This window comes from Diabrotica virgifera, chromosome 1 (assembly GCF_917563875.1).
Source record: "Diabrotica virgifera virgifera chromosome 1, PGI_DIABVI_V3a".
Taxonomy (NCBI): Eukaryota; Metazoa; Arthropoda; class Insecta; order Coleoptera; family Chrysomelidae; genus Diabrotica; species Diabrotica virgifera.
The window spans coordinates 246145863-246162367 of NC_065443.1; the positions used below are offsets into that span (position 1 = coordinate 246145863).

A 16505-nucleotide genomic window follows, 5' to 3' on the forward strand; every position below is an offset into this window, starting at 1 on the left:
TCCGGTGAGTACCGATCCCACAAGGACAGAAACCATTTTCATTTATCAATTTATAATAAACGAAAAATCCCTGACCCTGGAAATAATTTTAGTTGTTTGCATGTGGCTATACTACTTAAAACAGGTCAAAAGAACTTGCATCTATGTGTCATATAACAGCTTGGAACTACAAACAATCCCTTAACCTTTTGACTGCCACCCACAATCCAATGTTAATCTCCATATGCCAGCAGAATATTAGTAGACCCATAAAATGAATCATGTAAAGTACACAAGAACCACTTGGTTGGCACATAAAAAAGGTTTGTCAAAATGAGGGAACCACTTTACCAGCGGTCAATACGTTAAGTAACTGGTAGGGCACAATAAAGTAACTTTACTATGGGTTACAGGACATTAAGGAATTGTTGGTAATGAGATTGCTGATAGTCTTGCTAAAGAAGAAATACATATTCTTTTTAACAGACAAGGGTCATTCTGAAGTGTGGGAGCGTTCAAGTATTACGTAACGCGATTTTGAAGATTTCTGACCCCCAACGCACTCTAATGGGCGTTTAACTATTGCATAACGCAATTTTTGACCCCCCCCCCCCCCCAGCCTGCGTTACGTAATACTTGAACGGCCCCTGTACCAAAAACCAACATAATTGATGATGTCTGAAAATGGAAAAAGGAACTTAGTGTAGCTGACTAGGAAAATATTCCATGCCAAAGACAATCCAATAGATTATTACTACAACATTATGCTTGCTAAATAAAAATACTCTTGGGACTTCAGAAGACCAAAATCAGAGTAATCACAGGTGTTCTCACTGTACATAGATTACTCAGATACAATATTTGTAAAATATACAAAATGGACAGAGCAACATGTAGATTCCACAAAATTGCAGAGGAAATAGCCGAAAATATTGTCTGCAACTGCAGGGTAAGTGTGTTCAAATACCATAAGTACTAGGTCTGGATCCCGCGTATGAAAAAAAAGTTGATTAATAGCAAGCTGAAAATTTGTTAATAGCTTAAGGGTGTCTAGTCGGATAAACTTTGATATGTGGGAACACTGGAACAGGGGCAGTTTTAATTGTGGAACAGGTTAAAAATTTGGAACGGTCAGACCACGAAAACGGCACATTTATTTTGTCCGACAGAACAGACTTAAACTCTCCGAACAGAGATTAAACTCTCATGCAAAAATCAGACTGCTATTTATCACCTGTCATAATTCCTGTCATTTGACATATTCTACATGTTCCACTCATTAAAACGACCATATGGTGATAAATAGCAGTCTGATTTTTGCATGAGAGTTTAATCTCTGTTCGAAGAGTTTAAGTCTGTTCTGTCGGACAAAATACATGTGCCGTTTTCGTGGTCTGACCGTTCCAAATTTTTAACCTGTTCCACAATTAAAACTGCCCCTGTTCCAGTGTTTCCATATATCAAAGTTTGTCCGACTAGACACCCTTAAGCTATTAACAAATTTTCAGCTTGCTATTAATCAACTTTTTTTTCATACGCGGGATCCAGACCTATACCTATAAAAGGTCTAGAGGCTGACCATGTACTTAATAAATATATCTCCTAAATCGATTAAGAACTCTTATAAGACTATATAATATGCGTGCATATTTCAGAGGTATTTAAAAATAAATAATAGAAAAATGTTTAACCATCTTTTTGAGTAAATAAATAACATAAACCTGTAAACCTATAATTAAACACAAAAAAAAACAAATAAAAAAATGAACGCTCAAAAATTGATGAACTTCACTTCATATCATGTTCTTTTTATTTATATTAATTTGTATTGTACCTACATGTAAAATTTTACTTCCTAATAATAATTATTGTTATATCCAACACAATATAATAATTGTTATGTTGTATATCCAACACAACTACACTAAATTGGCCCATGCACAACTTAATTGTTTTAATGGGTTCTATGGTTTGTTTGCGTTGAATACATAACTACATACCTAAAACAGATCTATAGATATTGTATTGCATCACAATAATTATATATATATATATTTTTATATGTGTATATTTTTCAAGTAAATAAACGTTATTAATATAGTCAGAGAACAAAAGAGTTGTCAGTAAAATTATACTATATTTTAGTTATAATGTAAATAATAGGTAATACAATTATAGTTGGCATGTAAAATTATACTATAATTGTATGTGTATAATTCGATAATTTGATAATACTATTTAGTCCAGAAAGCCACTGCGCATCCGCTAGGAAAAATATTCTAATTCGGATTCTTTGCACAATCTTACTCAAAAAGGACTCCTTTTAACAAATTTGCATGTTGCCAGGACCAAAAAGTGGTCAAAAATTTTTTAAACGTTTTTTTTTTTTTTGTTTTTTTCCTAAAATTATTTTTTTTGCACGGAAAAAAGTTTTTTCAGGTTTTTTGGATCATTCCAAAGATAAAAGGTCTTTAGTGACTTTTCTCTAAAAATGATAGTTTTTGACATATAAGCGATTAAAAATTGCGAAATCGGCCATTTTTAACCCTCAAAAACTATGTGAAAAGCTGAAAATTTGAATGTTGCCAAGGTAGGTAGATATTCTTTAAACATCGATTGATGAAATCCCGAAGAGTTTTTTGCAATACAATATTTAAAACTCCTTTGTTTTTTAATTGCTAATCAAGCGTGCACGACACTATTTTCCACCGACAGTATGGTTCAAATGAAAGGAATAAATTCGTTATTTCGTAAACTGGCGACTTTAAGGAAAAATCCCGAAACAGGTCGATTTTTATTTTTAAGTTATGATATTGTGGCAGATATGGTATACTAGTGACGTCATCCATCTGGACGTGATGACTTAATCGATGATTTTTTAAATGAGAATAGGGGTCGTGTGCTAGCTCATTTGAAAGGTTCTTCAATTCTCTATTCAGTAATATAAACATTTACATAATTATTTATACAGGGTGTCCAAAAAATTTTTATTAAATTAAATTATTTGACAAAAAAAGAAGTAGAAGGACACCCTGTATAAAAATTATGTAAATGTTTACATTACTTGATAGAGAATTCAAGAACCTTTCAAACTAGCTACCACACGACCCCTATTCTCATTTAAAAAAATCATCGATTACGTCATCACGCCCAGACGGATGACGTCACTAGTATACCATATATGCCACAATATCATAACTTAAAAATAAAAATCGACCTGTTTCGGGATTTTTCCTTAAAGTCGCCGATTTTCGAAATAACGAATTTATTCCTTTCATTTGCACCATACTGTCGGTGGAAAATAGTGTCGCGCACGCTTGATTCGCAATTAAAAAACAAAGGAGTTTTGAATATTGTATTGCAAAATACTCTTCGGGATTTCATCAATCGATGTTCAAAGAATATCTACCTACCTTGGCAACATTCAAATTTTCAGTTTTTCACATAGTTTTTGAGGGTTAAAAATGGCCAATTTCGCAATTTTTCAATTTTTAATCGCTTATATGTCAAAAACTATCATTTTTAGAAAAAAGTCACTAAAGACCTTTTCTGTTTGGAATGATCCAAAAAACCTAAAACTTTTTTCCATGCAATAAAAATAATTTTAGGAAAAAAACAAAAAAAAAACGTTTAAAAAATGTTTGACCACCTTTTGGTCCTGGCAACATGGAAATTTGTTAAAAGGGGTCCTTTTTGAATAAGATTGTTCAAAAAATCCGAATTGGAATATTTTTCCTAGCGGATGCGCAGTGGCTTTCTGGACTAATTATTTTAGTAAGCAACATTTCATGCAAAAATTTCCTGTCAACTATTTCGTTCTTTGGCCCCTATTCTCCCTATCGATTTTTGAAAGAAAGGTATGGTTGAAGCGAAGATCGGTGGGATATGTGCATTTTATCAATGAAATTCGATATTTTTAAGATATTCCAGAAGCCGCTACAGATAAAATGTTTTAACAACCTATTAACCATTCACCTTATTTCGCTTATAACTGAACTATACGAACACACTACTGGATCAGTTAAAGTGCTTGACACGCTTTCAAACGAATTTCATCCAGAACGGGGTGTCAGACAGGGATGTATACTATCGCCACAATTATTCAATATATATGGAGAGCATATTATGAGAAGAGCACTTGAAGGATGGGAAAAAGGCATCTCAATAAATGGTCATAAAATAAACAACCTACGTTTCGCAGATGACACAGCAGTTCTTGCAAATAGTCAAGCAGAGCTGATTGATCTTATACGACTGGTTGAAAACGAAAGTCAAATATTTGGTCTGCAATTAAACATATCAAAGACAAAGATCATGATAGTGGATAGACTACATAACAATCATCCACATATAACCACAATTGATCGGTTTGAGGTTGTGAACTCATACTTATATCTGGGATCATTAATCACAAACACAGGGTCACTACAGGAGGAAATAAAACGTAGATGTGATCTAGCAAAAGTCGCCACAGCAAAAATGACCACAATATGGAAGGACTGTCAAATTTCAAGAGCGTTAAAGATGAGGTTGATCAACTGCTTAATATTCCCAATACTGACTTATGGATGTGAATCTTGGACCCTGAGAAATTCGGAAAGAAGACAGATAGACGCCACTGAAATGTTCTGTTGGAGACGAATGCTACGAATTCCTTGGACCGACCATAGAACAAATAATTCGATTTTAAGAGAGCTAAAAGTTAGCCAACGGCTCTCCAGTAAAGTCCATCTCCAACAATTAAAATACTTTGGACATGTTATGAGAGCCAACACAGAAAACATAGAAAGACTTATTATACAAGGAAAGGTGGAAGGCCGAAGATCACGAGGAAGATCCCCAACAAGATGGATCGATCAGATTACAGGAATATGCAAAAGACCTATGCATGAGTTAAAAGAAATGACCAGAGACAGAGATCTTTGGAGACGGAAAATACACGACATCACGTCGACCACTACACTCCCTCCGGGGGGTCAGGATTGAAGAGAGAGAGAGAGAGAGAGAGAGAGAGAGAGAGAGAGAGAGAGAGAGAGAGAGAGAGAACCATTCAGAATTACTCGACGGATATTAGTACAGTTAAAATAATTAAAACGATAACCGGACAATAATGATTTAATGAGTGAAATTTGAAGTTTTTTTACTTTAATGACAAAAAGAGCAAGCCCATTAGCAGAACCCAATTAAAAATTATTTTGCACATCATACTTGAAACAATATTTGGTTGAAAAATCTCATTTTTGTTGGCAAAAAAATATATTAATTTGTTTGGACTAACTTAAAAAGGTGTTTTATCTTAAAAAGGATATGTTACTATCAACATTTACACAGTGTTGCCAAACTGAATTTTGTTATTTTGGATGTAAATTTTTTCCACGGATCTCCGAGGGTACAATACTACACAAGATATTCTGAGAGGTTGTGAGACTAATATGGAGACATAGATATAACTTTGAACCGCAGAATATCTACAAGCATAAGTTTTCTTCTTTTTCTTCTTATAGCACTACAACCCAGGGTAGGTCTTGGCTGAACTCGATTCCACCTAGAATGGTTATTCATGATAGTTGGGTAGCCTCATTGTTCTTAAATCTGATCATATGTTATCTCTCCATCACATTTGTGGACATCCTAGGGCCTTCTTCCTGCCAGGGCTTCCTCCCAGATTCATTTCGCAAGGCAGATATTAGGGAGTCTATGGATATGACCTGCTCATCTTAGTTGTTGGGATCTAAACTCTTGGACTACGTCGCTCGCCCTATATATCTGTTTGAGCTCAGCATTTGTTCTCATTTGGTATTGGTTAGTATTCGGGTCGTGGTAAGGTCCAAAGATTCTTCTTAGGATTTTTTTCTCAAAACACTGGAGTTTTCTTTTCATTGCCTTTGTCAGCATCTACGTCGCGCACCCATAAATGAGCACTGGTCTAATCATTGTCTTATATACCCTGATTTTTTATGTTCACATTAGGCTTTTAGATACAAGTGTTGTGGAGGCTATACACACATCTATTTGATGCCTCGATTCTCCCTTTTATCTCTTGTGTGATATGGTTATCTTCAGTAAGAATAAGTTTGGTAGACAATATAGTATCACTATAATTAAGCAAAACTATCTGCAGTGACAGGACATGTGGCCTGGACCCAGGAATTGAACACAATAAAAAAGATTCTAACAGCTCAACCAGTAGGAATGAGAAGACAGGGCAGACCAATGCTGAGGTGGATAGATGGGATTAGCACAGGATGCTGAGATGATTGGTGCTGCCAACTGAAAAATCTAAGCACGGGACAGATCAGAATGGTGCAGAAAACTTGAGAAGGTTGAGGCGCTGTAAGGGCTGTAGCACCATGAAGATGATGATGAAATGGATAATGGGCATTATTCGAAGCCTAGATCTGTTGGGCTGAATGATACTATAAGGTATTTACAATACTCTACAAGGTCTACAAGACCAATTGACTCCTTTGAAATCTACAATCTAGAATTAAGACAGGCCAAAAGAACTCGTATATATTAATAATCATAATAATAATAATAATATCCATTAGATAGAAGGCAGATAGTTCGTATTAAGAATTATTTCTCTAATGAAATTATAGTTAAATCGGGGGTACCTCAAGGCTCCCACTTAGGACCTATCCTTTTTAATTTATTTATAAATGACATAAATAAAAGTTTCAATTTTGCTCAATTTATTCTATTTGCTGATGACCTTAAATTATTTCACATAATTACCTCTGATTTGGATCGCTACAATTTGCAATTAGATCTCAATGGTCTTGTGGAATATGATCACTTAATGGTATGGACTTAAATGCAAACAAATGCCATGCTATAACTTTTACTCGACTAAGAAACTTTGAGAATAATTCTTACTATATACGGGACACTAGGTTACAATTAGTTGACTCAGTTATAGATTTGGGTGTTATTCTTGACACTAACTTGAATTTCAACCTACACATTGATAGCATGGTTTCTAAGTCATTAAAGATGCTTGGCTTTGTTAAAAGATGTAGCTATGACTTTACGACTGGTCGTTCTTTAAAACTTCTTTATGGTTCTTTGGTTAGACCACATTTAGATTATGCATCATGTGTTTGGTCACCTCAATATAATTGTCACATTAATAAAATTGAACAAGTTCAGCGTAAATTTTTACGTTATTATGCTTATAAGATGCATCTCACTGGTCAAAGTCATGAGTCTTTACTGCAAATTATTCGACTTGACTCATTACGGAGTCGTCGTCAACATAAAGATCTTTGCTTCTTAAATAACTTAATTCATGGTCATAAATTCTGTATCTCACTCTTAAATAAAATTGGTCTACGTGTACCTTCAAGAACCACCCGTTCTGTGACCACCTTCCACGAAGTCATTAACCGTACAAACTATGGTTCAAGTTCCTATCTCTGTAAAACTATTAAATTAGCAAACACATTATCTCCGCATATTGATTTCTTTATGAACGACTTTACTGCGTTTTCCACACAATTACATTTATATTTAACTTAATGTTCTAATTTCAAGACTGATTTGTCAATTACTGTTATTGTCTTTGTTCTAAGATAAGTTGTATTTGTCAATTGCAAAATGTTTTAGATATTTACATTTTTTACTTTATATCATAGGACTAGCTCTCAATTGTTAAATGAGAGCAAGTAATTTTATTTTTTCTATTATTGTTTATTATGTATTTACCAATTTTGTACCTCTATTCTATTAGCCTTGCGGTATCCAATATTGGACATAGGCCTCCCCTTCGCTCCTCCATCTTTCTCTATCCTGAGCCATGTGCATCCATTTTAAGCCGGCTTGGTGTTTTAGGTCATCTACCCATCTCATCTGTGGTCTCCCTCTCTTTCGTTTATATGTCCATGGTCTCCACTCTGTAATAATTTTATTCCATCTTTCGTCTTTTTGTCTAATCGTATGACCGGCGAATTTCCATTTTAGTTTAGCTGTTTGACGAGTAGCATCTTTAACTTTGGTGATATTTCTTACCCAGGAATTCCTTTTTCTATCTGACAGTCTTACGTTGATCATTTGTCTTTCCATGGCTCTTTGTGTTTTCGCAATTCTGTCCATATTCGCTTTTGTGAACGTCCATGTTTGACATCCATATGTAAGGACCGGAAGAATACATTGGTCGTAGATTTTCGTTTTTAGATATTGAGAGTATTTTTTATTCTTCAATATGAAGCTGAGCTTACCAAACGAGGCCCACGCTAACTTCGTTCGTCTCTTTATTTCTGCTGTTTGGTTGTCTCTATTCAATTTTATTATTTGTCCCAAGTATATGTATTCATTCACTTTATCTATTTGGTTTTGTTTAACTACGATTCTTAACTCATCTTCTTGATTTGTTATCACTTTTGTTTTGCTGTAATTCATATTTAATCCAACTTTACTGGCTTCTTGGTCTAATTGTTGTATCATTATTTGTAGTTGTTCCTTGTCTGTAGCGATAAGGACGATATCGTCAGCGTATCTTAGGTGATTTAAGTATTGGCCGTTAATGATGATTCCATATTCTTCCCATTGTAATCTCTTGAAAATGTCTTCTAGTGCTTGGTTGAAGAGTTTCGGCGAAATCGTATCTCCCTGTCTAACGCCCATTTTGATAGGTATGGGGTGTGTATTCTGTTCAAGTTGGATCGTAGTTGTGGCCTTACTGTATATATTAGAGATTAGTTCTGTATACCTGTAATCTACTCTGCTATTGTGTAGTGATTGTTTCACTGCCCGGTGTTCTATGGAGTCGAATGCCTTTTCAAAATCTATAAATGCCATTTATATGGGTATTTGGTACTCATTTATTTTCTCAATAAGTAACTTCATTGTCAGTAGGTGATCACATGTACTGTAGCCTTTTCTGAATCCAGCCTGTTCTTTTGTCTGATAATTGTCGAATTTAGGAGTTAGCCTGTTGGTTAATATTTTAGTTAACGATTTATACATAACATTAAGTAAGGTAATCGGTCTATAATTTTTCAGATCTTTTTTGTCTCCTTTTTTAAACAATAATAGGGTGATTGCTTCATTCCATTTACTGGGTATGTTTCGTGTACTTAGTATTTTGTTCAATAATATATATAAAGCGTCGTTTAAACACAACGATAAGTCACAGCAACTAGTTGTGATGACAAGTTGAAACGCTGTTTAGACGCTGCGATTCAATGCGATACCACCTTCAACCCAACTCCAACTTTGATAAGTTGTGCGATGCACCGTTTACACACAATGATAAGTTGCAACAACTCGATTGACCTTGATAAGTTGTTTGATTTATCGCTGTGTTTAAACGATCCTTTAGACTTTCCTTGTAATCTTTCCGCCATTTTTAATCATCTCCACGGTAATACCGTCTCTTCCTGGTGATTTATTATTTTTCATTTCTCTCAGGGCTTTCTTTATTTCTGATTTGCTAATCTCTGGTTGTAGGTCAGAGTTAGCATTTTTTATTTTAGTTTTCAATTTTTGAAGAGTTTCTTGTGTCGGTGGTTGCTTTTCTTGATATAAGTCTAAATAATATTGTTGTGTTATTGCTAATATTTCATGTATATCGTTGGTCTCTTCTCCCTGAGTATTTTTGATGGCATTTATTTCTGTTTTTCCCAGTTAAGGTCGTAAGCACTTCATATTCTTGTTTTGTTGAATTACTTTTTCAACTTGTTCTCCTTGTTTCTTTATTTTCTCTTCTTTTATCTTTTTCTTGATGCTTTTGTTTATTTTCGAATACTCTGTATTCTCTGTACTCTGAATTTTGTACCTACTAGATCTTATTTTGAATTGTTTTTCTAATTTGTGTGACATTTTAATTGTATCATGTACTAATGGACTTCGGTCCGTCAATAAAAATAATAAATAAATAGTATATGACCTTATATGGTAGAGCTTTGCCCAGTGCCGGATTTACCACTAGGCCGACTAGGCCTCGGCCTAGGGCCACAAGCAAAAGGGGGCCGCAGCGTTTAAAAAAAAAACTTTTTTGGTACAAAAATTTTTACTAATTGAATTGAAATCAATAAACAATTTTTCAAATTAGAGAATGCAGAATGCTATTCTACTAAACACGTGGTATGACAGTTTACAACGTTTTGAAAAGAGTAGCAAAACATTTGAAAAAACTGTTAAAGACTTGAATGTGACTTTTAACATACAAATCTCTAAAGGAGTACGCATTGAGTCTGAGAGACAACTTTGATTCCTACGAAAGAAGAAGAAATGAGTTATCTAAAAATTAAACCCGAAAACGCCTGAAAAGAAGAGCTCTCCCTGGCGAAGACAAAGAAGATGAACCCATTGAACCCCACTTTAATGGCAAAGAAGACTTAAAGATTAATATATTCAATATCGTAATTGACAGGCTTTATTCAGAATTGAATGAAGGTTCCGAAGTTTATTTCAGTCTTAATAAAGAATTTGGATTTTTAAACAACTTATCGTCAATTTCCAATGAAGAAATCAGGGGAAAAGTTTCTATTTTGGCTAAAAAGTATGGAATCCACATATATGGTGACTTTGGAGAAGAGTGTGTACAGTTCAAAGGCTTTGTTGAAGGTATATTAATTTGATGAAGAAAGAGAACCTCATGATAACAAGATTACCAAGCCTCCGAGGAATACACTTTTGGAGTAGCAAAGATCATTCAGCATGTTGAAAAGAACCAAAAACTACTTGAGGAACTCGACTTCTGACGAAGATTCTAGATTGTCTAGTTCGACTAGTTTTGTTTCAAATGCTGATATTTTTCACGCCTTTAGACTTTAACGATTTGATTAAAGATTTTGTAGCCAAAAAAGCTAGAAATGTGAGTGTCTGAGTTTAGATATGAGATTTATTATGAGTATGGAGTGCAGTCAGTGTTAATGTTAATCACTAATCCAACTTTATCCAAATTAAGAACATGACAGTATAAGAGAATAATTTGAAAATTGAACGATCTAGAAGTTTATTTGTTGTATTCTTAATATTTTTATTTTTCAGTACAGTAGCCTCTTACTAGTACAGTTCATATTATTTAGCTTGTTCTCTTACTTATAATGTCTTTTCAACTCAGCTTTTTTTAGTCTTTTGTTGTCATCTGTACTTTTCCCTCCGAATAAAACAAATGATGTTTAATTTTAACAATTAACTGCAATACTATTTTATAATATAATAATTTTAGCAATATTAATAATTTTACAAATAATTGCTGTTTGCTAATATTTTGAATTAGGTATACATATAATATTTTCTATCTTCTTCTTAAGGTGCCTTCTCCATTACTGAATGTTGGCTACAACTACAGCAAATTTCTCTCTATCTTAAGCGGTTCTTAGTATCGAATGTGTGTCCATGCCTCTCCAGTCTCTTAGGGTCTTCAGCCAGGAGCATTTTCTTTTTCCTGGACCTCTTCTTCCTTCCACTTTCCCTTCCATTATGAGTCGTAAAAAATTGTATCTTTCTCCTCTGTAAATATGTCCTAGATAACTCGATTTTCTGTTTTTTACAATATTTAGGAGTTATCTCTCAGTCCCAATTCTTCTCAGCACCTCGACCTCATTGTTGGTCACATGCTATGTCTAAGGGATCTTCAGCATCCTACGAAAAACCCACATCTCAAAGGCTTCTATACATATAGAAATCTTTCTATAGTATTTTTACTACAAAAACGTTATTACGTAGGTCAAAATTTTTGACGTAAGAGAACTGTCAAAACATTAGAATGTGACTTTTCATTATTGCCGTGTTTATAATAAACATAGCAATAATGAAAAGTCATATTCTAATGTTTTGACAGTTCTCTTACGTCAAAAATTTTGACCTACGTAATAACGTTTTTGTAGTAAAAATACTATATACATTTTCGTTTTAGAAATTTCTATAAATATATAATTTGTTGTTTGAGCTGTTTTGGGGTTTTCAGTGGTGTCATGGCAAAATTAGCAGTGCCGGAACGCACTTTCCTTAACTTTTTTACAAGTAAAATATTACTATATGCTTTTTTAATACAAGTTACGTTTGCATATTTTAAAATGTATATGAATTTGCTTAATTCAAAATATTTTATATACAAAACCTAAATTCTTTATTTTTTTTTTCTTTTCTTAACCAGTAACAGTATCCGGCGTGTTCCGGCACCATGACACCACTGGGGGTTTTAGCCAAATTTGTAAACCAAGATTATTTAATTAGTGAACATTTCAAATTATTTATGTACCGTATTCAAATAGAACATTAGTGCCATTTCTATTCATTTATGTTATGCTTTGCATGTTGTACCAATTTTAAAAAGTAAACTTAAAATAAACGTTATGTATTAATATGAAATGTGCTTTATGCTTTAATTACATAATCATGAAGTTCTCGGGGGTCGCTCGGGGTGATTTGGCATAGGGCCGCAAGTACCCTAAATCCGGCACTGGCTTAGCCAAAATAACTATACTTATATAAAAACATATAAACTTACACTTCTTCAATTAACTGCAACATATGTTTGTACTCGAGTCCTTCCAACCATAAATTTTTAAGTTCGTCTCTTCTGCAGCCTAACTTTCTTTTACAATCCTGAAGATTTTCTTGAACTCTTCTTATTTTTTCTCTGTTTGTGGTTACAATCTGCGATATAGACCCAAACAATTGCATTACCTAGGGTGAAAAAATGTTTTTAGTCTCTTATGGCATCTATAATAATAGGGATGTTCACTAATTTTTAAATATAGTTAAATTCAATAGATTATAAGGTATATAAAAACGTAGCAATCATAAAACTGTTTAACCCGGCACCTGCCACGTGGCTTTGCAAGGCGCCAACTGCCACGTGGGGTGCTCACAGCACCCCTTAAAAATTTTCTGTGATCTACTTGTTTAAAAAACAAAATAATGTGTTGAGTAACATAAGAATATAAATAAACATGTTTTATTAACTTATTAGCCACTAATATGTTATATAAGTTAAAAAATAAAATGAAAAAGGTGTTATTCTTGTTCTCATGATCATTTTTCAGTGCGTCATTAATTATGACGTCATATACTGTATTGGGTGTGTCCAGACTTATTTCATGTAATTATTGACGAATCTGACAGATGCCAGAATCGTACTTAGCCATAGGTGAAAAGCTTGTGGAATTAAACTAATTAGTAATTTAGTAGATTTGATTTTTACACAATATGTTAACATGTAGGTATTTTTTATAAAGGGTAATAAAATTAAAAAGTAAACAATATTGTTAATTAAATTTATAAATATGGAAACATTAAAAAATTACACAAAACTATCCATAACCTGTGTTTTTATCTTCTTCTCTAGGTGCTGTCTCCGCTTCAAAAGTTGGTAATCATCAGAGCGATCTTTATCTCTGAAACCGCGGCTCTAAATAATTCATTGTTATTATATCCAAACCAGTTCGTAAGGTTCTTCAGCCATGAGTTACGTCTCCTTACTATGGATATTTTTCTTGCATAATGACCTGGAGTATAAACTAACTTCTAACAAATTAAATTCTAAACCCAAATACAAAACTAACTTTTAACGAACTAAATTCTAAACCAAAACACAAAATAATGCACAGAAACGTTGTGAAACACAAGGGAAGTCGAATTCGAAATTTCAAAATGACAGGTACACAAAATACTGTCCTTAATAATAACCGTCACTTGACTCTGACACTTCTAAAAAATGGCCAAAATGGACGAAGTTTTCGTCAAATTTTCGTAATACGTGTATTTGATTGGCTAGAAAAAACGCGCATTCTAAATATCAACGAATCAAACGTAGGTTAGGAATAGACATCTTATGTATATAACCATTGTAATGCTGCATTATTTTTGTGTTTAATCACGGAGCTACGGCTTTTTCCGTCTCATCAAACTTAATGCATTAGAGAGAAATCGAGAAACTGTGACGCACTGAAAAATGATCATGAGAACAAGATACCAAGCCATAATAAATGAAGTCAAGTAAAATATCTAAAAAAATTAAGATTCAGTGAGTATAGAGTCTATATTAATAATTTAAATCAGTTATTTCAATAAAAAATGTAAATTTGACCTGTTTATCAAATATATAAAAAAAATTGAAAACTTAAAGTGCCAGATGATGACACCCCAATTCGACTTTAGAGCTATAAGTTCAGAATGACACTAAATAACCACTTCAAACACTAACACATATATGCTATTCTTGTTCTCATGATCATTTTTCAGTGCGTCATTAATTATGACGTCATATACTGTATTGGGTGTGTCGAGACTTATTTCATGTAATTATTGACGAATCTGACAGATGCCAGAATCGTACTTAGCAATAGGTGAAAAGCTTGTGGAATTAAATTAATTAGTAATTTAGTAGATTTGATTTTTACACAATATGTTAACATGTAGGTAGTTTTTATAAAGGAGAATAAAATTAAAAAGTAAACAATATTGTTCATTAAATTTATAAATACGGAAACATTAAAAAATGACACAAAACTATCCATAAACTGTGTTTTTATCTTCTTCTCTAGGTGCTGTCTCCGCTTCAAAAGTTGGCAATCATCAGAGCGATCTTTATTTCTGAAACCGCGGCTCTAAATAATTCATTGTTATTACATCCAAACCAGTTCCTAAGGTTCTTCAGCCATGAGCTACGTCTCCTTAATATGGATCTTTTTCTTGCATAATGACCTGGAGTATTAGAATATATTTATTCTAATGAACTAAATTCTAAACCAAAATACAAAACTAACTTTTAACGAACTAAATTCTAAACCAAAACACAAAATAATGCACAAAAACGTTATGAAACAGAAGGGAAGTCGAATTCGAAATTTCAAAATGACAGGTACACAAAATACTGACTTGACAAATAACCGTCACTAGACTCTTTGACACTTCTAAAAAATGGCCAAAATGGACAAAGTTTTCGTCAAATGTTCGTAATACGTGTATTTGATTAACTAGAAAAAACGCGCATTCTAAATATCAACGAATCAAACGTAGGTTAGGAATAGACATCTTATGTATATAACCATTGTAATGCTGCATGATTTTTGTGTTTAATCACGGAGCCACCGCTTTTTCCGTCTCATCTAACTTAATTCATTTGAGAGAAATCAAAAAACTGTGACGCACTGAAAAATGATCATGAGAACAAGAATATATAATATTATAGAAAGCTACTATGACGCGCAGCTCGGTTACCAAACTTGAAATACCAAATATTTGATAAAAATGTGTTATGGGGTGCTGGTAGCACCCTACGTGGCAGGTGCCGGGTTAAAAATGTATATTTTTTAAGATACTTAAATGAGTTCAAAATGGTGATTTTCTTGGAGGCTAGAAAAACGGTACTCTGCAGCGAGGCTATGGTCTGTGACGTCAGCAGACGTATCGTCTTTGATCGACGACTAGTTTTGTATACTTATTTACGAAGTATATTTGAATGTGTGCAGTTCTTTACGTATTTAATTAGTAAAAATGAAACCAAATAAGTGGTGTTTTGTTCATTGGTGTGTAAATACCTCTAAAAACATTTCTGACAAGATTTTTATTACAGTTTTAGCTAATTTAAATCTTAAAACGAAACGTAAAAAAGAACTATGTTTCAATAAAAACCAAGCTTTTGTGAAGATCACTTATTTATTGTAAGTTATGGATCTTTTCCTAAATAAATGAGTTTTTAAATTAAGTACCCATTTTTATCCAATTCTATGATATGTTTTAGATTTAAATCAGCTTGGTTATAAAAAAAAATAAATTATAAAAATTCTTAATACCTACAGTCGAAAATTTCGTATTTTGGACTGTAAATATCCGTTTCTAAATATCCAGGCAACGAAATGGGTTAGCAAGAAAAATTTTTACAAAAATAAAAAGTACCTAGTTTATGATCTTTCCATTTGTCTGGAGGTTTAAAAGACCATAATATAGTAATAAAGTACATTTTATTACCGACAGACCCTATAAACTAGACATCATTTAAATTAGTAGGGCAAAATCTGGGACAAATGCTATTTAAATGCATTAATTTTTTCGAATCCTGAGAAAACTAATAAATATTATTGAACAATTTGAAAGCAGAATTAAAGATTACATTATTACTGAGGGCCGAAAGTCCGTTAGAATAAACAAAAAGTTTCCTTTGAATGAAATATTTGAAATTAAAAAGCACACTAAATTTTCTCTTTTTTTTTTCACCCCTGTACCTTATTAAAATAAACATTCCACTACTCTGTGGTTGATTTACTTCTTTACAAGATGACAAGAAATCGGACACCATTGTTACATATGTACAGTAGGTAGGTTAAGCGAATCAGCTATATTAAAATGTTTCATTTCATTTATTTATTTGTACCACCCAAAATATGTCTTTAGAAACAGTCTATCTACTTACTTCCAACTAAACAAATTCACCATAAAACTCACATGTTAGTCCTGATAAAACAAAAAGAGAACACAACACAAAATAAAACGACCTGAACTAACGTCAAACAGGTACCCAAAGAATAACACTATAGACATGTGGTGCGTGCTGGAGTATACGACTTGTGACC

At 33.2% G+C, this 16505-nt stretch overlaps 1 protein-coding gene across 1 annotated transcript in view; it reads right to left on the minus strand.

Annotated features, from left to right (window-relative positions):
* Positions 1-16505, minus strand: part of LOC114346913 (exocyst complex component 4) — a 61966-nt gene that overhangs the window by 44763 nt on the left and 698 nt on the right. Inside the window, exon 3 of the mRNA XM_028297681.2 lies at positions 12440-12618. Coding sequence (XP_028153482.2) covers positions 12440-12618 — 179 coding nt within the window. The remainder of the gene's footprint in view (positions 1-12439; positions 12619-16505) is intronic.